Below are 25135 nucleotides of genomic sequence, written 5' to 3'. Positions count from 1 at the left end.
ATCAAACTGATTGGCTATATTCGCTATCAATTAAGAAGCTGGAGGATTGGATGGGGACGCCGCAATTCTGCATTCCACGCCTGCTTGTCGGTGGTCACGAGAAAGAGCTTAGGTTCGGTGAGCAAAGAGGGATAATCGCTTAGACATTCTTCAGTTTTTTTAGACAAGAAATGTTGGGTCGGTAGAGGAGGCCGAGATCACCGGGCCAGCCGACGAATAGGATGACTATGAACAGCAGTCACTCTTGACTTTGCCATAAGACCCTGATCTGATAGAGCGTATAGAAATCCAGAGAAGTCAGTACTGCTTTGAAGAGAGGTTATTAACGCAGTTCATCCATGGTGGTAGCAAGACCATGATTGAAGCTCTCCGACCAACATCCATTTCTGGCCCAGGACGGAGCGGAGTGCACCAGTGACTTATGCCAGCAACTAGAAATTGCATTGCTACACTATCGGGTCGTCGTCTTCGTATGCCATACCAACATTTTTGCCTAGCCGGTCTAGTGCGTCGGCCGGCCGGCGTTCCGCGGTGGAGTCCTCCGGGACCCTCCATGTAAGCCGTAAGGCGCAAGTCGGTTCAGCTGGCCTCAAATAAACATCGCAGTCCTTGTCCGTCTCTTCTTGCCCCTTGCAACTTCCTACAACACCACGCCCCGAGGCAAAGAGACAAAAAAACATCATGGATAGCTGGCTGTTCGACATTGCCGCTCAGGAGGCGCGCTTCTCCCAGCGCCACCCCCCCCAGCCCGCCGCCTCCTCTTCCTCCTCCTCCTCCTCCCCGCCGCCCACGCTCCCCTCCGCCGCCGCCCTCCGCGCCGCCGAGGCCTCCCTTCCCTCGCCCTCCTCCCCCACCTACCTCGCCGGCGCGCCCGCCGCCGCCGTCGCCACGCACATTGCGCGCGACGTCGTCCCCGCGCTGACCGGCCAGAACGCCTCGCCGCGGTATTTCGGCTTCGTCACCGGCGGCGCGCTGCCGCTCGCGCAGTGGGCCGACAACGTCGTCACCGCGCTCGACCAGAACGTGCAGGTGCACCTGCCTTCGCAGACGGTCGCGACGGCCGTCGAGGACGCGGCGCTGGAGATGCTGGCGCGCGCGCTGCGGCTGGGAGGGGAGTGGGAGGGGAGGACGGTGACGACGGGGGCGACGGCGAGCAATGTCCTGGGGTTGGCGTGCGGGAGGGAGCACGTTCTGGGAGGAGGGAGTGTCGGGGAGTTGGGGGTGTTGGAGGCGGCGAGGAGGAAGGGCGTGGTGGAGGTGCAGGTGCTGACGAGCATGGGACATAGCTCGCTGGGCAAGGCCGCGAGCGTGGTCGGGCTGGGTCGCGCGGCGGTGCGGGAGATGGGGAGGGAGGGGGAGGAGGAGGAGCCTTGGCGGTTGGATTTGGCCAAGGTAGAGGCGGCGATGGAAGGGAGGAAGGGGACGGCGACGATAGTGGCGGTGAGCGCCGGTGAGGTCAACGCCGGGCGGTACGCGCTGCACGGCGTGGAGGAGTGGCGGCGGCTGCGCGAGTTGGCGGACAAGTACGGCGCTTGGATTCACGTTGACGGAGGTGAGTGAAGAAGAAAAGGGGGCTACAGGAGAGTATCAAGAGGAGTGACGAGGGGTGCTAACATGTACCCAGCTTTCGGCGTCTTTGCGCGCGCGCTGGAACAGACGGACGAGTTCAAGCTCTTGCAGGAGCGTACAGAGGGCATTCACCTCGCCGACAGCATCACCATTGACGGGCACAAACTTCTCAACGTGGTATGTATTCCGAGGTCTTTAAGAACAATGTACCCATTCCTTCTTGTCATCTAACCCATCGGGCAGCCCTACGACTGCGGCATGTTCTACTGCAAGTCCTCCGCCATCATGCAGGCCGTCTTCACCAACCCCAACGCCTCCTACCTCTCCTCCTCCTCCGCCTCTACCATCCCGTCCCCCCTCAACATCGGCCTCGAGAACTCGCGCCGCTTCCGTGCGCTGCCCGTGTACGCCGTGCTTCTGTCCGAGGGGCGGCCCGGCCTCGCCGCGCTGCTCGCCAGCATGACGCGGCTCTCCCGCGCCGTCGCCTCGTTCCTGCGCGACTCGCCGCACTACCAGCTGCTGCCGGAGGGGAACGCCGCCGAGGAGGACATTTTCATCTCGGTGCTGTTCCGCGCCAGGGACGCAGCGCTCAACGAGACGCTCGTGGCTCGCATCAACGACACCCGGCAGCTGTACGTCAGCGGTACCGTGTGGCAGGGGCGCCCGGCGGTGCGCATCGCCGTGTCCAACTGGCGTGTTGATGTCGAGAGGGACGCGGCGGTCGTTCGGGGGGTCTTGACGTGCATCGCGGAGGGCAGGGAGTTTGATATTGCAGAGTACTGAGCAAGGAAAAAGTCGGTTGGGGTGTTGGAGCGTAATGAGAGGAAGTTGTCGGATACAAGAAAAACGTCGTGTCCACGGGTAAATGAAGAAGAAAAAACGTGTAGTCGTCACAATGAAAAAGAAGATGCCCAAAAACGCCATGCTGATGCCTCGCAAAAAAAAAATACGGTGAAGCGCCATGCGGCTAGCCGAACTTCTTGGAACCGCCTTTTTGCGTCAGCTTCTTGCCCTTCTTCCCCTTGCCGATGAGCTCCAAATGTCCTGCGCGCTCGCCGAGCAGCGCCTCCGTCTTGGCCGTCAGGCCCGAGGTGAACTTCTTGTTGAGCTTGTCCTTGGACTGCTTGCTGCCGGCCTTTGTGATCTTGGAGGCCTGGCGCTTCGAGTGCACTGCTTTGGCGGCCTTGGGCTTGCCAGAGATTTTGATGGTTCCCTGGGCCATGGTGTCGGTTTTTGTTTGTTCGTCGAGTTTGTCGGGTGAGTATGAAGGCTTCGTGGGGTTTTGGAGGGCGATGATGGTCGAGGTTGAAGATGGTGAAAAAAAAGTTCGAGCTTGGTAATGAAAAGGTTTTTGCGGGGCTGCTGTCAGACCCCACCAATCAGTACTCGTACTGGTGCAACTTACAACGACCACGGACGGTGATATCAGGATCTTTGATAAACATAGGTACAGAAAAGAAAATCAGAGATCTTAGGCAGTTATAGTAGTCAATTCCCGAGTTATGATTTTTCAAAGCAGCAATCTAGCGATATGTATTGCACTCGCCTAAGCCCATGTTCTGTATACCCGAATGGTGACCACCACGATTGACTTGGAACTCGACAAGAAAACTCGAACGAACAGTAACTAGACGGAAAAAAAGAAACATTCAAGTACGCTCCCCTTTACAACTCGGCCAGAAATGCGACGTATTGTCGCATATAATGCCCACTGCACCCTCTGGTCGACGTTGATATACCACCACCTCTGCCACCACCTGCGGCAGCATCTCCTCGGACGTCACACATCACATAACCCAACCACATTCTTTCCAAGACTTATATCTTCACCTTCAAAACAAAACAACCATCCATCATGAAATACGTTCACTTCGTTATAAGCGACGACCCGCGCGAGGGTCCGCCCTCGCTCGGCTAGTCGGGCTCCACCCGCGAAAATGGTGCCATCGGCCGGCCCATCGTCGCCATCTGTCTTACATGGGAGCACGACATTAGCCAGCAAAATTAGATGGCGCCAGCCCACGCCTGCATCCCCAAGTCGTCCGCACCGTCGTCCGTAATAGGGTCTCCCATCTCGCGGACGCCGTACATGTCCCAGGACAAAAAGTTCTGCAGGTCGTCGAGGTCAAGCGCCTCGTACATCGGCGCCGTGGGCGCGGATCGTCGCGGGGGTGGTGCAGGCATCGCCACGGGGCGCTCGTGCTGCAGCCCCGACCGTGGCACCGCCGCCGCGTCCTGGCTGCTCAGGCCCGCGAGCCCGTGCGCCGCGTTCATGTGGTCCCACGACGCGGAGCTGGCGGGCGACGCCGTCGGCACGCTCCAGCTCAGGCCCGGCGCGGACACCGGCGGTCGCTCGGGGGCGGCGGCGGCACGCCGGGCACCGACGAGGTCGGGGCGCGCCGCGAGCGAGTGCAGCGAGATGGACGGCAGCGTAAGGTCGCTGTTGTCTTGCGGGCTGCTGGGAGGGCTGTTGGGCCTTGCGGTGAACCTGATTAGTGGTGTGCTCTCTCATTGCGCCATTTTTTCAGCTCACTCACAATACAGCGCCGGGAATGTCGATGCGCGTTTCCGACTGCAGTCTGCTCACGAGATCCTCCCTGTTTGTCGCCTGTTTCAGCTTAAACAGCCATCTCTCGATTGTGGTGGACTGGCGCTTGTTAATTCAAAGTGATTCACCTGAGTCAAACGTCGGGGCACGTACCAGTAATTGCGCAATCGGGAACAGCGCTACCATCATCCGCAGCACGCGATTATTGCTCTCCACTGCGTTGATTGCATCGCGCACCTTGTCTTGCGCGTCGAGCCTATGAGGGTCGAGCAGGCGTGCCACGTAGTAGAGCATCACCCTACTGCTGTCGTAGACAAAGTACGGTAGCAGACTGTCCGAGAGCAGTCTGACACCGTGGTCGGCCGCCTCGGCCAGTATGTCGGCAATCTGCTGGGCATGGTGATAGCAGTCGGCCTGCGCTGCATGGAAGAAATCCTGGTGCTCTGGTGGGATCGACAAGGGCTTGGAGAGCTTGAACAGATCGGGCATGGAGAGCTTGTACAGCTCCAAGTAATTGTGGTGATAGGTGCAATGGATGAGAACGAGCGCGCCGAGTTGGTTGGAGTCCAGACGCGCATAAATCGTCTCAGCCGAATACTCGACAAAATCGGGAAGTTCCCTGCGCCACAGCCGTAAATCGGCATCCAGAGCAGCAAAATCAGAGTCGGGCTGCCAGGGCGGTGGGCTAACATCGAGGCGCGAATCCAGCCTGTTGACGTATCTAGACACTTGAGGTTAGCAAGTATGCCCTTTCTCATCTGACCAGCTACACATACCGAACAATCTTCTTCCAGAGAGTCACGATGCGGATGTAGTAGGCCATTATGCCCATGTTCTCGGCTGGTCGGCGCGGCACCACCGACGGAGGCAGAAACTGCAGCACATGGCCGACTCCGAGGGTTTCGGTGACGGACGCAATCCGGAGACCAAAGTTTCTCTCGTTGCAGGGCAGCTGAATCTTGATGTCATTCTCACGCAGCAAGGTCAATTGATCGATCCCGCTGCCCGCCCAGGCATCGAGGATGTAGCATGCCCACATGAGTCGACGGCGACTCTCGCGAGAGACCACAGATGGGGCAGCCTCAGTGGCATCGGAACACATGATGTCGGGGGAATGCTCCGAATTAATTTTGAGGGCGTGGGCCATGCGCACAGCCAGCCCGCTCATCATCAGGGCTTGGGAGTATTCGCCCTGGCGGAAGTGATATTCGTGTAGTAAAATGACGGTCTGCCCGGTTTAGTATGATTACAAGATTTTTCTTTCTTCATGATGATGCTCACCATTAGACGCTGCACAGAAATTATGCCAAAGTTGTTGGCGAGCAGCAGATACTCGGCACGCTTGGCCCAGTGTTTTCCAGCAGCCGAGATTAAGCTGGTTTTGGTTGCGTGATTGCCAACGACGCTCAGAGCGTGGAATCTGGAACATGTTACCATCTCAGCAATACATTCTGAGCCGGAACGCTTACTTGGCCCCGTGGGCGCAGACAATGTGTAACAGCGCAGACTCGTCGTCCGTGGTCAGACCATTATCGAGCTGCCGCATAAACGTGGGCTTGTGGACAAAGGCAAAGCACCGCAGGGGATGTATATTTGCAAAGTACTGCTCAACAACGCGACGCAGATTGCGGCCGCTGGGGAGTTTGGGAGAGACAAGCCTATGTCAAGTTAGTTGATTTCCTGGTAAGATATCGACGGCAAAACAGAGAGGCATACCAAGACTGCCCTTCTGGGATTGATACAGTCGACTTTCCCTCCTGGCCGCTCTGCGATCCCTCCCCTCCGGTGTCAGAGTGGGCGGGCGTGTCATCCTGACGCGGCGGCATGCGCCTCTCACCAGCGAGGAACGCGGAACGCTCCTTTTCGACGGTGGGCAGCAGGCCGCCGCCGCCGCCGCCGCTGCCGTCAGCATTCACAGCATCTGCGCCGCCAGCAAGCGAGGGGCGGTCGAGGTTGCGCGTCCAGCGCGGGGCGGCGCCGCCGTCGTAGACGCACTCGACCGTCTTGGCGATGCAGCGTCCGCACTTGGGGCGGTCGCCGTCGCACTTGGTCTTGGAGAGGCGGCAGGCGTTGCAGGAGCGGTACGTGCGGATCTTCTTGAGAGCGACAGCCGAGGCCGCCGCCGACGAGGCGCGCTTGACGACGGCCGCGGCGGCGGGCGTGCCGTCGTCGGCGACGCAGTCTAGCTGAAGGCGCTCGCAGTTGCGGCAGCCGTTGGGGCGGCCATCGCACTTGACCTGTTTGGTGGGCGAAGACGAGAACGAACGATTAGTATGTTGTTGTTGATGTAGGTTATCGTGGTTACTGTGGGTGCCGGTAGGTGGTGTCTGTTTGCAGAAGCCTGCTTACCTTGCGCGCGCGACAGACTCGACAGCCCATGATGACCGGCCAGGGTGCGGCGCGAAGTAAAACTAGATAGGACGATATTCACGATGCAAGATGGAAAAATGAAAAGTAAAAGATGGTCTGGGGTTCGAGATGCCAAACAGCCTTTTCGGCCCGCCCAGATTGGCAGCTGCTCTGGGCGACTGACGGTATCGACAAAGTTGCAACATTGCAGTGCGTAAGGCCGGGATTTACAGCGGGCTGACGGTGGACGTGTGGACGGTTTACAGGTGCAAAGTGCACTATAAATTCACTTTCCATCTTCACCTTCTCCAGCGGTCTTGAGCCCTGTAACTTTTCCCTCTGAACCAGCCCGTTGCAAATTCCAGCCACTCACGGAGCGCCGGCGCCAGCGGGACCGAGGGTCCGATCCACTACGCTAGACCTGCTGTCGGTGACGTGCTCGCGTCTTGCAAAGGCGCAAAGGGCCAAATCGCTACGACGACGTGATCGACGGACCGGAACACGACTTGCAGACGCCATATGCCGTGCTAATGAGCTCAGTCAATTATCAATCGTGTGTCAACGGCGTCCCGATGGCGTGCGCCCCCAGGACCACCAACCATACTTGCGACAATCCCGCCCAAGACTCCGGCCGCCTCGGCCAAGCCAGTCAACTCCCGACAGTCCATTGCTGACGGGGCGGTCGCCCGATCTTTCCGGCCTCGTGTCTCAGATGAGAAGAATGCATTTCTGGGATATCACGATAGTCAGCCAGACCCGTGTAGGTCAAGAGCCGGACGACACAGGTTAACGATACTGTGTCTAGTTATAGACTTCAGCGACAGCTTGACGATGGCCCGCAGGACAAAGATAAACTTCTAAGAGCTGTATCGACCTGCCTACCCATCCGTCGCCCGTGATCGTGTGCTACCAAAGATGGAGCCACCCCCAAACGCCCGACAGATGTGGCTCCGGTTGAACGATAACAGCTTAATAATAAATCGTCAAAGGGGGAGCATTACTCTGTGAAACATGAGATCCGACCACATGGCGGAAAGTAGATTTCCGCCCAACCCAGCCGTATCTTGCCAAAACTCTATTCATTCTCTTACACGTGCGCCGAGGTCCGCGATGGGCCGAACATCCTACCTACCCTAATAACAATCGGTTTCAGACACCATGTAGTGACAGTGCAGCTCCCAAATCAAGATCAAGCAAGAGATACAAGTCCCAAGACTCCATCTTGCTGCAGACTGTTCGATCTAGGAGTTCGCAGATAATCTCTGGCCTAAATCGACGCTGGCCCGGTCGCAACTCCACATGTCCCGCCAAGCCAGGATGCTTCTTCTGTGGGCAGTTACCCTAGACGGCTGCACGACAGCGTGCTGGCTGGCTGTGGAGGAGAGGAATCAATCAACGACTACAAAATCTTGACTGGATCTGAATACGTCGATATTCAACTTGCAGTAAAAAATCCTCGTAATTTTGTAACCATTGTTCAGCGCGCTAACGTCCTCGACTTTCCTACTTCATCCAGGGACGAACCACTACGATGACACCAAGGCGCAACAAGATGAACGCAACGCAAATATAGTCATGTAGTAATATTCAAGCTCATTAAGAGGCGCACTTTTCCTACCCATGAAGAACATATATGAAACAACAATGCAAAAAGAGTTGAAACCAACAAAAAAACCATTTTCATGTACATCAGTGTATGTCTCCCCCCTCTACTCCTCCATCTCCTCATCCTCCGCCGCCGCCGCCGCCGCCGCCTCCTTGCGCGCCTTGAACGCCGCTGCCCACTCGTGCGCCTTGGCCGTAACCTTGGCCTTGCCGCCCTTGGGATCCGCCGCCTCCTCAAACGCCGTCCACCGGCGGAACCACTTCTCAGCCTGCTGCGGCTTGAGACCGCGGACGCGCGTCCTCCGCTCGAACACGTCCCGCACCGCCGTCCGGTCACCGCCGCCGCTGCCGCCCTCGACGACGCCCATCTCCAGGTCCAGCAGCTGGTTCCACAGGTCGCCCTTCTTCGGCCACGTGTCGAGCAGGCCCGCGAACATGGTGCGGCCACGCTCCGGCTCGCCGTGCGCAGAGTGGAACTCGAGCGCGGCGAACCGCGACATGACGGTCGCCGTGCGCGCCGAGCCGAGCTGCTGCGTGGCCCGCGGCAGCAGCGCGCGTGCGCGCTCCGGCTCCCCGCGCGTGGCGTGTAGGAAGTGTGCGTAGTTGGTCCACACGCTCGGCGCCTTGGCGCCAAACTTCTTGACCATGGCCTCGAACAGCACTTCGGCCTCCTTGGCCTTGTCTGACTGGATGTAGATGCTAGCTAGTCGCTCGTGCACCTCTTGCGGGTCGTTGTACTGGCACGCTCGCTTGAAGACCTCCTCGACCGTCGCCTTGGTTCCGTACGCCACCTCCAGGTTGAGGTACGCGACCCAAACGTTGAGCTTTTCCGTCTCCTCGCGGATGTTGATGGTCCGGATCGCACGCTCGGCCACCTCGCGCGCCTTGGGCAGCTCGCTCACTTGCATCTGGAAGGCCATGTAGGCAATCCACAGTTCCGAGGAGTCAAGCTGGCCCAGGAGTAGACGCTCGTAGTCGCTTGAGGTCTGAGGGCCATTGGTATCGAGTTCGGCGGTCTTGTCGACTTCAATCTCGTTCTTCTTGCGTTTCTTGGTCTTGTCGGCTTTCTTAATGGGCTCTTCGCCCTCAGATTCAGATCCTGATTCGGCGAAAGGATCCGCCGTCCAGGCAGATTTGCCACCACCCAGGCCAGCGCCACTGGGAGCATCCTCCATCTCAGAGTCTTCGTCGTCGTCGGCTTCATCATCATCATCGCCGTCATCTTCACTCTCATCCTCGTCGTCATCTTCGTTATCATCAGCCTGAGCCTGAATGAGCTTCAGAAGAGCGCCCTGGTCCAACTCATCGTCGCTGTCGTCGTCAAGAGCAGCGCCTTGCTCAGAACCAGAGTCCATATCCGTATCCTCATCCTCAAACAGGCTGGGCTTCAGGCCAAAGCTGATTCTGCGCTTCCCAACATCCACCTCCAGGACCTTGGCCTTGACAACATCACCTTCCTTATAGAGCTTGGTTGCATCCCCCACAGGGTTTTCGGCCATCTGACTGCGATGGCAAAGACCGCTAACATTAGCCGAGTTATCGACGAGGATGAAAGCGCCAAACTCCTCGACCTTGCGGACCTTGCCAGTTACAACCTGGCCCACGGAAATGTCCTTGTACATAATAGGTGGTGTGTAGTCTTCGTCGACGACAGACGACTTGAGACTCAATTCCATTTGCTTGGTAGCATTGTCAATCGAGATGATGCGACCCTTGACCACCTGGTCGACCTGAAACTGATCTTTCCACTCCTTCAAGTACCGATCCGAAAGGTTCGAAATCTTGACCAGCGCAGATACCTGACCGCCCAATAGAACAAAAAGTCCCTTGTCTGCAACATTCTTGACGAATCCTCTGACAATATTGCCAGCGGAAAGTTCGGCAATATCGCTGATTTCCTTATCTTTGACGGGTAGGGTGGAGCTCATGATGCGGGATGGTCTAGTAGAAAGGCGCAGTCTCTTGTTGCTCTTGTCAACACCAACTACAGCGACTCGGACGATAGCACCCTTGCGGTACTGGGTAGTGTTGACCTCGTCAAAGTTGTCGGCCATGTCAGGCAGGTGGACGGGCCCAGAGACCGACTCGCTAAGCTTGACAAGGATCTGCCTCTCATTGACCTTGGTAATCTTTCCTGGAAGAACCATGTTGACTTTAATGGAATCCCAGGTAACAATGTCCTTAGACGATGCAGAGCGGGCAGACAGGTCAAGGTGGTTGTTCTCGGTGTTGATAGATGTGATGCGGGCCTTGAGAGCAGAGCCAGGAGGAAAGTTGCCTCCCAAATCGTTCAGCTGAGACACATCATCGGAGGCTTCCATGGCAGAGATTCGGCCTCGAATAGAGGGAGACAAATTAACCCAGAGATGTTGTTGTGCAATATTGTTAACAAAGGCAATATGGGTCTGTCCAACCTTCAGAGAGTCGAATGTGAGTTCGTTGGGTGTTGTGGCGTCTAGGTCACTTCGACGTGTAGTAAGCTCCAGGATGGAATGGGCGGATCTGTGAGAAATAGGCAAGAAACGGTGATCCTTTGCATCATGCACGCCGATAACCTTGACGCGTAGTACCTGGCCTTTGTGGAAGGGGGCGAGAGGATGCTTGGGGTCAGCAATGTCATCCCAGCGGCCAAAAACGTTGGAAACATCAATGCGACCCTGCACTTCGGAACCGACAATCTGGACATTCAGTTGTGTTTCTTTGACGGAAGTAATCTTGGCCTTGGTGATGGAGCCAAAAGCGAGTCCATCAGCGGGAACAGCCTTGGCCGCTTCACTCTTGCCCGAAACGTCCTGATCGGCCGGTGCCGACGATGGTGCGACCATAATGCGGGTGAGCTCAGGAATTGTTGACACGACACGGACTTCGATGGAGTCGTTCTTGTGCAGACCGAAATCGGGTTGGCTTTGGGCCTCTGGCGCGAGACGTGCCTTCGGGAGAAGCGCGTGAAGCGAGCCTGCAAATTGGACGAAAACTGCAGTGGGCGTAATATTTCTGACAAAACCAGCAAACACCTTGCCTGTCTTGGCCTGCTCGAAAGACTTGAGCAGCTTTCCTGCGGCAGCGGCCTTGACCAGGCTGGGCTTTTGCGTGAGGATAATGGAACGGCGGCTGTCGTTCTTGTCAATAACGACGAGGTTGGACAGAGTCTGGCCGGCAGACACCTTCTTGAGAGCAAATTGGTTCTTGGATGCAGACTTGTCGGTAAGATGACTGACGGGGAGGATAGCCTTGAGGAGGCTGCCTTCAAGCTCGACAAAGACTTGATCCTCTGACTTCTGCGTTACTTTGGCAGAGACAATGTCCCCGAGCGACAAATTCTTGAGTGCAGTTTGCTTTTCGAGGCCAAATGCACCAGGATCTTTACAAGACACAACCAAGCGCTTCTGCTCAGGGTCGACGTCAAGTACATGGACACTGACAACTTGTCCAACGCGGAAGTGCTCTGAGGGGTCGCGAATATAAGCCTCGCTCATTTCGGAAATGGGCAGGAATCCACGTAGCTCGCCGTAGAACTGGATTCGGGCGCCGTTTCTTTCTAGCTTAATGATGGTGCCAAGTGCTTGGCTGCCGACCTTGACATCGTCGTATTTTGCGATGATCGGAGTTTCGGAGTTGACGAGGGTCTTCTTGAGCGTGAGACGGATTGCCTTTTTGACCAAGTTATTGCTTAGCACGCGGGCTTTAATCTTCATGCCTTGGCGGAACTTCTTCTCTGGATGCTGCAGTTTGATGTCGGAAAGATGGCGTTCAGGAACAAAACCAGTGATACCATTAGCGATGGTAAGGACAAGGCCGTTGACACCATCTTCGTTGATGACCAGCTTTTCAATGTCGCAAGTCAAAACGGTGCCGACAGGCACGTCTTCGTGCCGGATATAGGTTTGTTCGAGGACGGACCTCTGGAATGAGATATGGAAAACACCGTCCATTTCGTTATAGCCAACAACGCGACCCTTGTGTGTTGAGCCAACCTTGTAAGGACCACTGGACTCGTAGAGGGCATCGACCTTGCCATCCTTGACCCGAGAAATGTGGACGTAGCCGCAGAGGCCAGCGACACCGAGATCAACAAACAAGCCCATATCAGCTTCAACATGACGTACGGTGCACTGTTCAATGGTTGAAGCAATAGGAAGGACTTGTAGTGGGAGGCTGGAACGCTTGGGACCCTCGGGGCGCTTCTTGGTGAGAGCGGTCAAGTGCGGGAGCAGCGTGATCCCCAACTTGGGATCCTTTGCTGTGGGAAAGTTGCATATAATTCTGGCCTTGAGCTTGGAGCCGATTTTGTATTTCGCTTCGACGTCGGTACCGAAGGGGCCAATTCCAGAATGAATAAGATCTGCCGTGGCATCAACATGTCCCATAATCTTGCCAGTGACACCTCTGCTGCTGTTGCCCGTGACAAGGACAGTCACAGCAGTTCCGGGGAGGAATGTGTTAATGGTTGTAGCATCGGCAGGGTGATTGTTGACGTTGCCGATTTTGTCCCGCTTGAGGGTAAGCTGCGCGACCTTGCCGCTGCCCTTTTTGGCGGTAACCTGGGAGAGGAATACTGCGCCTTCTTGTATGCGTTGGCGGTTAAATGTGGCATCGATTTCGGCATTGGGAAGGAAGCCGCTGAGTCCGTCGATTCCAAGATCCATGATGCACCCGTGGTCTTCGACGCTGATAACGGCGGCGGCGACGGTGCACTGGGGCACGACATCGTCCTTGGTGAGGCCGGTATTAGCTTCGGTAGGGCGAAGAGAGAGCTCGATTTTTCGCTTCCCTTTTCCGGAGACGGCGGCGCCTTCGACTGTAGATACGACGTAGGCACGAACAAATTGGCCAACCTCGAACAGGGATTTTAGGTCGACGTCCTCGCCTTCTTCGTCGGAGTCGCCATCCTTTTTGTCGTCTTCTTCGTCTTGAGCGTCGCCTTGTAGTCGTTTTGTAAGCTGTTCGGATATGGCGACAATGGAAACATGACCGGTCAGGTTGTTGGGTAGAGCGACCTCAAGAGCGAGACTGTTTATGCGTGTGATTTGACCGAGAACGATGGAGCCTGTGACGAGTTTCTGCGCGGGTTAGCAGAGTTAATTTAATAAGGAACATCATGTAAGAAGTACCTTGAAGTTGAGACTCTCGATTTTTACAGGATCGTCCTCAGACTTGGACTCGGTCTTGTCTGATTTTTTCAGAGCGGTGGCTCTCTTCTTTTTCTTCTGGGGTTTGCCGCCAGTAGAAAATTCCTCCTCGCGCGCTGCATCAGCCTTGGCCTCCAACTGGATCTGCTTCTGCTCGAGAGGAGTGAGAACGCTGGCGCCGCCTCGGGGAAAGAGAGGCTCCTCGTCCTTGAGTCTTGAGACGACAGCCTTTGTCGTTGCGTCTGCGGGCTTGGATTTGGGCTTGTCGGTCTTGGATGGGTTCGCCTCTTTGGACTGCTTGGCGGATTTGGCAGGGGGATGGCCGCCAGGCGCATCCTTTCGCTTGAGATTGCTCATGGCGGCGGATATTTACAAGAGCGAAGACAGAGTTGTCTGCGCAATTGCTGGATGGCCTACGCTTGATCGTGGATGCGCTAACTGCGTCCCTCGAATTTTTTTTTCCGCGAATCCGATAAGCCAAGCGATAAGACCTGCGGTGGATCCGAGGTTGATCCGTTGGCAGACGGATCACATCTACAATGGGGAATATGCATCCATGAACACAGCTGTAAGGTGCTATGAAGCGGAAACTTGGATGAATAACCGATTTGAAAGTGTAGGAATTTATGTTAGGTTGTTCATGTGTCAAAAGAGTAATGAATCAGCCGTATGGCGCGTTGCTGCCGTTTTGAGTCAGCTCTGACGCATGACCAGAGGCAAAGCAGACAGTGTGACCAAAAAAAAAAAAAAAAAAAAACAATACCACCTGAACTTCATTGAATTTATACACGTGCCGTGCAGAGATTAATGTATTCGTGCTGTCTTGCCAGAGCTCGTTGAGCCTGCAGTCGCCCGCATCATGCCACCAGACTGCCACAAGTCGAGTCTCTTGCTACCAACTCTCATGAAAACATGTGAATTACAACTTGGCCACCGTCATCAATCAAGCCAACGAAAGGTATGGAATTCACCACGAGTCCACGCGGCTTGGCCAGATCAATGGCGAGTGGCTGCAGCCTTGCTGATCAGTGACTTACCGTCAAAGCGGGGCCGCTAAAACGGCGTCACCCACCACTTTACAGTGCATCTTCAGCACCTCCAGCACTTCAGCCAGGCACGGATGACAATAGGCTTGCATGCCAATGGTTTGCCCGCTCAACAATACAATCACCTGCACCAGACGCGGCGTCTCGGCCAACTCTCGATCGTGTTTTGATTCTACAAGATATATCCCATTTAACTTTTATCTCAATCTTGCGGGCCATGCGGTAGCCTTCACCATGGCTCCGCGAAAAAGGCACCGCCCAAACCCCGACGACGTCACAGCAAAGCAGCCCTCCGCCACGCAATCACAAGATAGTCGCCCACGGCCCGCCCACGCTGCTGTCGCCTCGGAAGACGCATCACCCTCTAGCCGACCCATGCCCCGACATCTCCCGGCTAATAACGATTCGCAAGAGAGCGTATCTCATCTCTTGCCTCAAAAAACAGTCGGTTCTATCCAACCCTCCAGACAAGCGCCCTCTCCTATCTTACACCACATAGGTTCGCAAATCTCAGAGCTGGTACGGATCCTGGCCGCGGCCACCCAAAGCCGCAGCGTCCATCTCGATAGCCAAAGAAAATATCCACGGCGACACATTTCGCTCCAGAAAGGCCGACCTGACACGCTTCGAGTCGAGGAGCGTCGACGACACCGCCAGCATCCGCAGCAAGCTGGGCGAATCCGCGGCAGCCTCAGACCAGGCAAAGGCCTCCATGTCCCAGACCGACTCGAACCCGCCAAACAGTGAGCTAGTACAGGAAGCAGCGGCAGCTAAACAAAACGAAGTCATAACATCCTCCGCAAAGGTTGACGATAATAAATCTACTCCAAATCCAAACGGAACGAGCAGCGACGTTGCCAAGCCGGAGCCGGAGCCGGAGCCGACCAACCCTCCACAAGAGATCCCGCCCGCGACACCCACAAAACCCCAACCTGGCTGGCTGGGTTGGCTCACGAGGACACCCGCAGCAGCCGTAGAACCTGTCCAGGAGGAGCAGCCTGAGCAGCCTGAGCCTGCTCGGCCATCTACGCCACCTGCGCAAATCATCATCACCTCGCCGACTGCCCAGTCGGAACCTCGGCAACCGGCTACATCGTGGTTTGGACTGTGGAATACTCCAACGCCCCAAGCCATGGCCGACGACTCGGAAAAGAAGCCGACCGACCATGTCCAAGGGACTGATGTCGATGTAGTCATGGAGGATGCGCCTGCAGCAGCACCGCCATCGGCGCAGGCAGCCCAACCCCAAGAACCAGCACCAAAAGCTGGCTCGACATGGGCATTCTGGTCAAAAGCTACACCGGTCCAAAAAGGCAAACCTTCAGCGCAAGAGGCCGGGGAAATTGCAGTCATTGGCGAAGGATCCGAGGCTCACCCGCTTCCCATGAGGGAGAACAACGTGTCTGCCGAGCCTGACAATAAAGACAAAGGCAAAGCTAAAGACTCGAAATCGACATGGCGTAAGAGTAAGCGTCCGAGGCCAGTTTCTATGGATGAGTCCATACCGCCATCCCCAGCAAGCAGTCAGCTTCATCTCCCGGAGCCGAGCAGCGGGAAAGCCGATCAATCTGATGCAGAGAGTCGCAAATCCACCACCAAGACAGAGATCTCATCCAAGTCGGCAGCAGAAAGCGAAACCTCAGCCAAGCAATCGCCGAACCTGCTGCTGCCGTCATTTGCCAGCACATATCAGATGAAAGACAATCCTTCCATATTAAAGCAAATCACCAACTTTCTTCTACGCACGTCGCAGCCACCCGCCAACCACGTCTTCCGCGTGCAGGAGCCTCCCAAAATAAAGCGTGCTTTGGCTATTGGAGTTCACGGCCTCTTCCCTGCCACTTACCTCCGGCCTATGATGGGACAACCTACTGGCACCTCGCTGCGGTTTGCCAGCCTTTGCGCCGACGGCATTCGACGATGGGCAGATGCTCACGGCTGCCCAGACTGCGAAATCGAAAAGGTTGCACTTGAGGGCGAGGGTCGCATCGGCGATCGTGTGGAGAACTTGTGGAAGCTTCTCCTCAACTGGATCGACCAGATTCGCAAGGCCGACCTGATCATCATGGCCTCCCACTCGCAGGGCGTGCCCGTTAGTCTGATCCTCCTAGACAAGCTCATCGACTTGGGTATCATCACCCAAGCCAAGATTGGCGTGTGTGCCATGGCAGGCGTTGCGCTGGGGCCGTTCCCCGACTACAAGTCAAGTTTTCTGATGGGCTCGGCGGCTGAGTTATGGGATTTTGGAAACCCGCAGAGCGCCAACTCGCAGCGTTTTGAAGCAGCGTTGAAACGGGTATTGGACTACGGCGCCCGCGTAACATTTATTGGAAGCATCGACGACCAGGTTGTTCCCATGGAAGTGAGTCTGCTTTGTTGCCGGTTTTTGCGAACATTCCGCTAACAAATTAGTCTGCCGTGTACTCACCTGCCTCTCATCCGTATATTTACCGTGCGGTGTTCATCGACGGACGCATCCACGCGCCCGACTTCATCGCGCACCTGGTCGGCTTCGCACTCAAGCTGCGTAACCTAGGCGTCAGCGACCACGGGCTGGTGCGGGAGCTGTCGCTCGCGCTCGCGGGCTCTCTGTACTCTGGCGAGGGCCACTCGCGGCTGTACTATGACGACGCCGTGTACGACCTAGCCATTGCGCACGCCCTGGAGACAACGTCAGTCCCGCAGCCGACGCCGTGCCACGTCGCGCACCGTACCGTGCCGACGGCCACGCCTACCGGTGCGGCGCCCGCCCTGGCCTCGGCCAATCCGTACGTCCTGCCGTGGATCATGCGTGGGCTGCTCGAAGAGGACTTTGTCAAGACGGAGTTGAGCGCCGAGACGGAGGAGCTGCTGCGGCAGTTTGACGACTGGAAGCCGAGCAACAAGGCGCTCAAGGACGTCAAGTATAGATTGGAAGCGGTGCGGTCCAAGTTGTAACCGGAAGTAGGGATATATGGAGATGAATAGAGAAATAGATGGAGAGGAATGGGTCGCCGGGGGTATACACCAGAAGAACTAGATGGGCTCGACAGGCACACTGGCTGGGTCTTTAGATGAATTGTCTTTGATATTAGCGTTGGGCGGAGTTTTACTGAATAAATTTTTCAAATATCACGATAACTCATCTACCTCTGTTCTCATATTCATCATGTTTCAATTTTGCTAATTAGAGTTGATTTTTCTAGTAGTGATCTAGGTTCATATACATGCCCGTTCTCTATGCCCTGTTGTCGATATCGTACAAACGATGCGCAGGCATCATCCCTCGCTTCTATTATACAGTGTTACCGCCTCACACGCACGCGAGGCTCACGGCTTGCGACCCAGCTTCCACCCGTCGATGCGGTCCTGGATCTGGTCCCACGTCATGGTGTGGCTCGTCAGCCCGTACGCCTGCGCCTCCTGCAGCACCACCGTCGGCGCGCCGCTGCCACCACCGCCCGCCATGCCGCCGAGCACCTCGCGCGCCACGCGCCGCAGGTCCGCCACCGTGAGCGCCTCGATCTTGGCGCACATCTCCCTTACGGGCACCTTCTTGCCGTGGACCTGCACGCTGCGACCCAGGTCCTCGAGCTCGACCATGCGGCTCTCGAGGTTCATCAGCAGGCTGGAGCGCAGCTGGTTCTTGGCGCGGGCGACCTCGGCCTCGCCGAGGCGGGAGAGGCCGGCCTCGAGGGGGAGGGCGCGCAGCTCCTGGCAGACGACGTCGAGGACGGCGCTGGTGTGGCCGGGGAGGCACGAGGCGGAGACGCCGAAGAGGCCTGAGTCGGTGTAGCTGTGGTTGAAGGCGACGCAGGACTCGACCCAGCCGTGCTGGTTGAGGACGTTGGTGTAGAGACGCGAGTACATGCCCTTGCCGGGCCCGCCGGCGGAGAAGGAGCCGCCGCCGCCGAGGAGCGTCTGCAGCGTGGCGAGAGCATAGATGTCGGGCGAGGCGACGGGCAGGCCCTCGAAGGCGAGGTGGACGTGCGTGAAGTTGGTCTTGTGCAGCGATGGAGGCTGCGCGGGCAGCGTCAAGAAGCCGCCGGTGTACCGCGAGGGAGGGTACGCAGGGGAGTAGGATGTGGTGGTGTGGGCGGCGTGGGAGGAGGCGGATGTAGAAAAGGAGGCGGCTGCGCTGCTGCTGCTCGCGGAGGACGTGGAAGAAGTAGACGCGGCGATGCTGGATTCGGAACCTCGGCGGGACGAGGAAGCCGACGCCGTCGTGGCCATGTCGCCGAAAAACTGGCGGGCTAGGTCCACGGCCACCTCGTGCTCGACGCCCGCAAACGCCAGCACCATGCGCTCCGGGCGGTAGAAGCGCTCCCTGTACCGCAGCACCGTGTCGCGGTCAATCTCAGCCAGGCGCTCCTCCGGGCACAGCAGCGGGTTGCCCAGCGTGTTGTCCCTGTACGCGGCCGTGTGCACCAGCTCCGGCAGGATCAGCTCCGGCTTGCCCCAAATCTCGGCGATCTCGTAGCGCGCCGTCTCGATCTGCTCCGCCACCTCCTCGGCCGTCAGCCGGGGCTCGCGGATAGTATCGGCCAGCAGCTCGACCGCCTGCGGGACGGCCGCGTTGAAGGTGGCCGCCTGGTACATCATGCTCTCGCGGGAGCTCGCGCACTGGAAGTTGCCGCCGAGCGCCTCGACGCGCTCGAGCATGGCGTCGGCAGACCGCGCGGCGGTCGACTTGAAGGCGAGCCGGTCCATGATGTGCGAGACACCCCGCAGGGAGGCGTCCTCGAAGCGCGAGCCGCCCTCGACGTACACGCCGACGCCGGCGAAGGAGCCGGGCAGAGCCTCGGAGGCGACGCGCAGGCCGTTGGGCAGGGTCGTGATCTGGTCGAGGTCGGTGGGTTCCTAAGACGGTTGGGTGGAAGCGGTCAGTTCCGTTGTTCTCGCTACTTGGTAGGAATGGGTGAGAGAAAAAGGAGGAAGGGAAGTCGTTGGCATGGGGAGGCGGGCGTACCTTGGGGATGCCCTCGACGGAGACTGTCGCCATGGTCCGTTTAGGGAGGGAAAGGCCAGTGGTTCGGCGCAGAGCGGTGGCGGCTGCAGTGCTGCTTCTGGGGGCAATCGAGGCCCGGTTGCCGAGAGGCAGCCGCGCAGCTAGTTGTCGCAGCATGGTTATCGTTTTGGTGTCGCGCGACCGAAGATGCAAGTGGGCGTGTTAATGTGTGAATGGCAAAAGGTCTGACTATAGCGGGCATGGGGTTGGTCGGTTTGGTGTGGTTCTGGAAATTTGACTAGACTCGGCGATATATCGGATCAACTCGCTGCGGCGGCTCCGATCCGGCGACGTCACCGTGCGTACGTGGGGAAGAAGGGTTCTCCAAGGTAGCATGCACGTCGGAACATTAAATCAATTAATTACACAAGACAGATGAACTCGAAAGTGGGATTGGGAAACCGTCACATTTTACGCGCAGCTTTTGATCATCTACATTCTCTTGTTGAAAAGGAAAAAGCTCTTCATTCATATATTAACTGCAGCCCCACCACCTCATGCGACTCGTGCTGCACTGCCTCGCCGACGGATACTTGGGATAACAAACTACAGCTAAAATACTGCCCTTGACCCATGTTCATGTATAAAAGTTATAGAAGAAATGCCCCCAGAAAATGCAAAAATGCTCCGAAAAACAATCAACGCCTGGGAATTTTGCCACACAATAGAAACAGGAAACCAGGCTTGAGAGCTCCCAATGGGCAGGAATATGTAGAAAGGAGAAACAGGGTGCAAACAAATTGACATAAAGAAATTCGCAATCTATGTACTCGTGAGCCCGTCGTTGGCGACAAATAGTATAATGATGAGTGTTGGTAGGTATGAAGCCTCTGGGTATATCTATTGTGCAGAGTGGTCGCCGACGTGGATGGTCAAGTCCATTTCTGTTGCTGCGGCGTCGAGGCTCGACATTTGCACGCCATGGGGCGCGTCACGACCGGCGCGACCGTCAAGTACCCAGGGCCCGACATCGTTTCTCGGTGTGATCGGGCCTTCTGCTCCTGGACGAGGTGGTGAGGGTGTGCTTCGGCGAGTAGCCGAGGCGTTCCGAATGGGCAGAGGCGCGGATGTCGCATGGGCGGTGGGATTCGAGGGTTCTGGCGTGTCTGTGGGCTCACTTATAGTGATATCCATGCGGTCTGGATCGGCCACTTCAGGGTCGGAGGACGATGCCTCAGCGGGGGCGGGCGATGCCTCGCCTTCAGCGATGGGGCCTAGCTTGTCTTCCTTTTCTTGTTCGTCAAACATTTCCCACTCTTCCTCAGGCTCCTCGACATCGGCTTCGAGGTCGGCACCGGCACGGCAGTTGGGGCAGATGAAGATGGGATATTGGGGCCCCATGAGAAGTGCCTTGACGCATTTGAAGTGCCAAGTATGCGAGCAGGGTGCAACAAAGAGCGATTGGCACGGCTGGAGTCTGGTCAGTAGTTACTCAGGTAGAAACAAGGCAGCTGGAAGATGACGTACAGCAATCGAGTTGAGGCAGATGACGCAGTCCTGGGTCGAGACGGAGCTGGAAGCCTCACCAGCGGCGGCATTGGCGGAGGCCATAGTTCGAAGGCGCTTGTGAGCGGCGACACTAGATGAGGTTAGGGGGCGAAATTAAAGATGGACAGTGTGCGAGCAGTTACGTACTTGAAAGTGTTGGGCTTATTTTGCCAGCCACGGTTGAGTTCAAGCCTCATCTTGACGCACCGGAAGATCATTTCTTCGCCGCCCTTGAAGTCAATGCCCAGCTGGATAATATCACCATCGTTGACCACAAAGGCCTTGCTCTCCTGGGAAGGGGGGCTGAGGCGGATGTGGTTTAGAAAGGTGCCAGAGGAACTCTTGACATCCTTGACGTACCACTTGCCGTCTTCATGCCAAAATTCGCAGTGCCGTCGACTGACAACCTTGCTCTTAAAGCCGACATTGGCTGCCGACGGCTGGTTGCCAGAGACGCTGGAGAGTGGCTGACTGTCGCGCTCCGAGTAGCGGCCGACGCGGATGACCTCTGTGCCGGTGGGCAGGGTGCGGGTGATGGGGGAGAAGTTGAGGGAGGGCCGTGAGGCGCGCTGATCAAAGTAGGAGGAGAAACGGATTGAGGGGGCAGATTCGGGGGTCGAGCTGGAACCGGCAGCGGAAGAAGCGCCGTCGGCAGCTGATGTTGGCATGGCGGCAGGAGCAGCAGCGGCAGCGGCAGAAGTAGTGGCAGCGGCAGGGTCGTTGTTGGAGGCGGTTGTGGTACCGTTGGTTTGTTGTGGGAGTTGGGAATGCGTCGCGGACTCGGAGATGGAATTCGAGGTGGCGGTCTGGCGAGCCGTCCTGTTCTCGGGAGTGGAACTAACAAGCGACAGGCGATTCGTGCTGGTTGATGCGGGCTGTGGATTCGTCAGGGCGCCGGGGGTGTAGGAGACGGAACGAGTGAGGCCAGCCGACTGCCTCGAGGCAGTGGCGGCACCGGTAGCGGTGCTGATATTGTTGGTGCCGGGGGTGGAAGATGATGTGGCGGCGCCGGTGTTCGAGGGGTCGCGCGAGAGGATATGGTTCTGGGTGTAATTTCGAAGGTAACTCAGGCCTCGCAGGCGGGAGGAGCGCGAGGGTGACACTGTGTTGGACGGCTGGGGCGCGGCGGCTGGCGGCTGGACAGGCTGGGTGAACATTATGACGGCCTGAGGCGAACGCGGTAATGAAGGGAGGAAACACAAGGAGGCGCAGGGTGGTGATGTTGGGCGTAGAGACGCAAACCAACGCAGAACCAAACGCGGCGGCGGCGGGTGAGATGAGGCGAGTTTAGAGGAGAGGAAGGAGGAGGATTCGGTCTCGGTCGTGTTTGCGTGAAGGGCCGGTTAGGTGGGCGGTGGATATGGCCAAGCAACTCAGCGGTACTTTGGTTCAGGTGCTGGTGGCTAACGGCTGTTGGTACCTGGTGTCGGGGGTGCTGCAAGTGGTAACCAGGTACTACCTAATAAATCGGATGCAAGGCAAGGCGAAAATGCAGAGGAGAAAATGTCGCTGTGAAGGGAAGTTGATGACATGAGCCGAAGGGGGCAAGGGCGGCGGAGGATATATCGTCTGCTTGGTTGCCGTACTGAGGACAAGGGACACGAGGGACAAGGGATAAGGACAAAGGGCAGCCTGGTACGGGTGTCAAGAGGCCAGTGTCAGCGGGTTACTCTGGTCCGTGGACGGAGTTGTGTCAATGGGGGTTGAAGGAATTGATTGAATAGACGGAAACGGGAGAGGGCAAAGGAAGAGAGAAGAGAAATCTGGGAATAGTGGTACTTGAGAGTACTTGAATGTGGACGAGAACCTCTGCCGAATGCAGTTGTGAGGCTGCTTGGCTGGATGGAAGGCAGATAGGTAAGTAGTTAACTACAGCGGCTGGAGCGAGACAGTTTAGCGCAGTTCTAATCACCAAACGGCCGAAAATAGAGGAAATGGCCACTCTAGCAACCGACTTATGTAGCGGCGGCCACAGGGCGTACTAATCAGTGGGCCGGGTTCAGCCGTCCACCGGGCATGACCAGCGCTAACTCAACCTAAAAGGCTGCTGGAGGGCACCAATTTACAGGGTGTCTACAGTAGACCCTCTGGCGGGGTGCCTGTTTGGGCGGTGGCGTCGGCCTCGTCACTTGACTTTGTCCCCTGCTACGCTTAAGCACCACTGACTGGAAGCCACGGGCACTGTCACTGGGCGCTCATGACTTGATACATGTTGTACGTACTCCCTGGCTCATGCAACAATGCGCCGATTATGCATGCTGGGTTGGGACGAGGAAAAAAATGACCAAAGTGGAAAACACGACGGAATTTTCAAATGACCGGGGTCTGATGGGGGTTTTCTTTCGGTTCGCGTTTTCGTTAGGCCCTGGGATTTCACTGCTAACTGACCAGTTCGCTATTCAGCTAATGCAGCACCCCATCTCGGCGCCGCCGCTCGCAGCCGAGACATCTGACAGCGCTAACTTCTCAGAGGACACAGGGTTCTCCCTCCATTGTAATTCGGACACCTTTGCATTGCAACTGCCACCGCACATGTGAGCCCCGGTCTCGCCCCGTGTTCTCACTGCATCTTCATGACGGCCGTCATTTATTGTTATTGTTGTCTTCATTATAACTGCTTCTTAATCGCACACACAATATAACTCCGCTTTTCTGCCTCCCCTTGCCTTATCTTCTTGGCAGCCCAGTCCAGGGTCTTTTTCGCCGTCTCACTTGGCTTGGCTGATCAACCTTGACTGAGAAACGTGACATGTCCACCACAGCCTGCTGTTGGTTTCGCCTAATAACGGGCTGCTGATAGGCAAGTTGATGACTTGACCGCTCACCTCCCACAGACACGGTGCGTGTGGCCATGATGGGCGCCTATCGACACCCGAATGACTCAACAACATCGAGGTCCCAGCTCTCTCCGACGCCCTGCACGACATCCCATCCCATCCCATGCCATCTCTGCGACGCCGCAAACGTGCCGCGCCCGCATGAAGACGACGACCACAAGTCTTGGGTCTCCAGTAGCGCCAGCCTGCCTTCTTGGTGGCTGACTCGGGTCACCAGGAGCTGTCGCCTGCTGAGTGATCCATGCAACTTTGCCGGTAGTTGACTGTACATCCTGCTTGTTAACTGACAACTCTTGACCACGACTCTCGACACCCATTTTCCATCAGCCTTGTGGTTATTATCCCTTTTTCCCTTCCAAATCCGTTTCCATTCCAGTCCCCAACTCAACGTCAGCCTCAAGCCCACGGCATTGACTCGCGTGCGCCGCACGCTAACTTGAACCCTCAATGGCTTGATGCTTCCGCATTCCTATCGACCTATCTAGCTCCAGATAGTTGCGGCACTAGATATGGCCTAGACTATAATAGCCTAATACAAAGAAGCAACTATAACAAAGCACACTGAAAGGAGAACAGCACACGAATTAAGCTAAACAGCTCGACGCTCTCCCCAGCTCCAGGCGCACAGGCCCCATCGCCTATGCCTGATAGCCCCGGCCTACTCCCGCCTCTACAATTAGCATCAGTCCACAGCCATGTCTTGCCCTGGAACAAGTTCATCTGCAGAGGTGTTTGCTCTCTGCCCTGGCTTGTTCAAAAATAGCTGAAAATATCTCAATTTTTGCCTAAGCCGTACTATGTCGCCGCGCTATTTCTTCCCGAAAGAGGTGCCCTAGATATAAGTCAACAGAGGGCGCGCGAAATGCTCGGTGTAGTTCCGCTTCTCTGGCTTGCTGGGGAGAAGTCAACTCATGTTGCGTGTCGAGCAAAAACTGTCACTTTCCAAGATTATGGATATAACCGTGATAACGGCAGGGATCAACAAGGACGTATAAAGGATGTAGAAGAGACGAGAGAAAAAGACACGGAAGATACAACAAAGCATAAGAAATACAAGACATAAGAAAGAAAGCATTTCTTCGAAACATAGGAAATATAGGAAACATGAAAGATAAAAAGGATAAAATGATAAGTTCGGGAGAAAGTTAACTTCCTCGCGCGCCAGGCGGCCGTAGACGTCGAATTACCTGCCTCCTCCATGATAAACTACTCACTCACACGGCTACAACACGAAGCACAAAACGCCCGACTTCGAAAATAGTCGAGTTTCAATAACACAGCAACATACGTTATGGGAACAGAAAACACCGGCCGCCAGACTTGCCCGTCGCGCCATTCTCCCGGAGCACCCGCGCCGCCTCCTCGTGCCCTGCCGCCACCGCGCTCTGCAACGCGCTCTGCGCCCGTCCTCTCCTCGCACTCCGCGCATTCACCTCCGCGCCCGCCGCCAGCAGCATCTCGATGATGTCCGCCCTGCCCGCCTCCGCCGCCGCGTGCAGCGCCGTGCCGTCCCCGTACAAGCCCCCGAGGGCGTGCACGTCGGCCCCCCCGCCGCGTCCCGGCGGCCGCAGCAACAG

At 56.8% G+C, this 25135-nt stretch overlaps 8 protein-coding genes across 8 annotated transcripts in view; 2 read left to right on the top strand and 6 right to left on the bottom strand.

The window, feature by feature from the left end:
- Window positions 1-681: 681 nt before the first annotated feature.
- ISF_02088 (tyrosine decarboxylase) lies at window positions 682-2352 on the top strand (the record flags this gene model as incomplete). Its single annotated transcript, XM_018845695.1, has 3 exons — window positions 682-1552; window positions 1625-1746; window positions 1813-2352. The coding sequence occupies 3 exons, from the start codon at window positions 682-684 to the stop codon at window positions 2350-2352; spliced, it is 1533 nt and encodes a 510-aa protein (XP_018707418.1).
- Window positions 2353-2536: 184 nt separating this feature from the next.
- Window positions 2537-2791, bottom strand: ISF_02087 (putative protein family UPF0390; the record flags this gene model as incomplete). Its single annotated transcript, XM_018845694.1, has 1 exon — window positions 2537-2791. The coding sequence occupies one exon, from the start codon at window positions 2789-2791 to the stop codon at window positions 2537-2539; it is 255 nt and encodes an 84-aa protein (XP_018707417.1).
- Window positions 2792-3573: 782 nt separating this feature from the next.
- Window positions 3574-6496, bottom strand: ISF_02086 (Fungal transcriptional regulatory protein; the record flags this gene model as incomplete). The annotated part of the gene is made up of 8 exons (XM_018845693.1): window positions 3574-4057; window positions 4107-4216; window positions 4271-4838; window positions 4894-5345; window positions 5399-5537; window positions 5587-5775; window positions 5834-6354; window positions 6467-6496. 8 exons carry the CDS (start codon window positions 6494-6496, stop codon window positions 3574-3576), a joined length of 2493 nt encoding a protein of 830 aa, XP_018707416.1.
- A 1679-nt stretch (window positions 6497-8175) lies between these two features.
- On the bottom strand, window positions 8176-13557 carry ISF_02085 (Nucleic acid-binding, OB-fold-like protein; the record flags this gene model as incomplete). The annotated part of the gene is made up of 2 exons (XM_018845692.1): window positions 8176-13131; window positions 13183-13557. 2 exons carry the CDS (start codon window positions 13555-13557, stop codon window positions 8176-8178), a joined length of 5331 nt encoding a protein of 1776 aa, XP_018707415.1.
- A 923-nt stretch (window positions 13558-14480) lies between these two features.
- ISF_02084 (hypothetical protein) lies at window positions 14481-17183 on the top strand (the record flags this gene model as incomplete). Its single annotated transcript, XM_018845691.1, has 3 exons — window positions 14481-14663; window positions 14746-16608; window positions 16659-17183. 3 exons carry the CDS (start codon window positions 14481-14483, stop codon window positions 17181-17183), a joined length of 2571 nt encoding a protein of 856 aa, XP_018707414.1.
- A 372-nt stretch (window positions 17184-17555) lies between these two features.
- On the bottom strand, window positions 17556-19350 carry ISF_02083 (mitochondrial processing peptidase alpha subunit; the record flags this gene model as incomplete). Its single annotated transcript, XM_018845690.1, has 2 exons — window positions 17556-19085; window positions 19195-19350. The coding sequence occupies 2 exons, from the start codon at window positions 19348-19350 to the stop codon at window positions 17556-17558; spliced, it is 1686 nt and encodes a 561-aa protein (XP_018707413.1).
- Window positions 19351-20073: 723 nt separating this feature from the next.
- Window positions 20074-21878, bottom strand: ISF_02082 (FHA domain containing protein; the record flags this gene model as incomplete). Its single annotated transcript, XM_018845689.1, has 3 exons — window positions 20074-20643; window positions 20701-20812; window positions 20869-21878. The coding sequence occupies 3 exons, from the start codon at window positions 21876-21878 to the stop codon at window positions 20074-20076; spliced, it is 1692 nt and encodes a 563-aa protein (XP_018707412.1).
- Window positions 21879-24847: 2969 nt separating this feature from the next.
- ISF_02081 (ankyrin repeat protein) overlaps window positions 24848-25135 on the bottom strand; it is a gene marked incomplete at both ends in the record, with an annotated part of 786 nt that continues 498 nt past the window's right edge. The window contains one exon of the mRNA XM_018845688.1: window positions 24848-25039. Coding sequence (XP_018707411.1) covers window positions 24848-25039 — 192 coding nt within the window. The remainder of the gene's footprint in view (window positions 25040-25135) is intronic.

This window comes from Cordyceps fumosorosea (assembly GCF_001636725.1).
Source record: "Cordyceps fumosorosea ARSEF 2679 chromosome Unknown scaffold_3, whole genome shotgun sequence".
NCBI lineage: Eukaryota > Fungi > Ascomycota > Sordariomycetes > Hypocreales > Cordycipitaceae > Cordyceps > Cordyceps fumosorosea.
The sequence above is the reverse complement of the archived record's forward strand: the minus strand, read 5'-3'. Positions and strand labels throughout refer to the sequence as shown.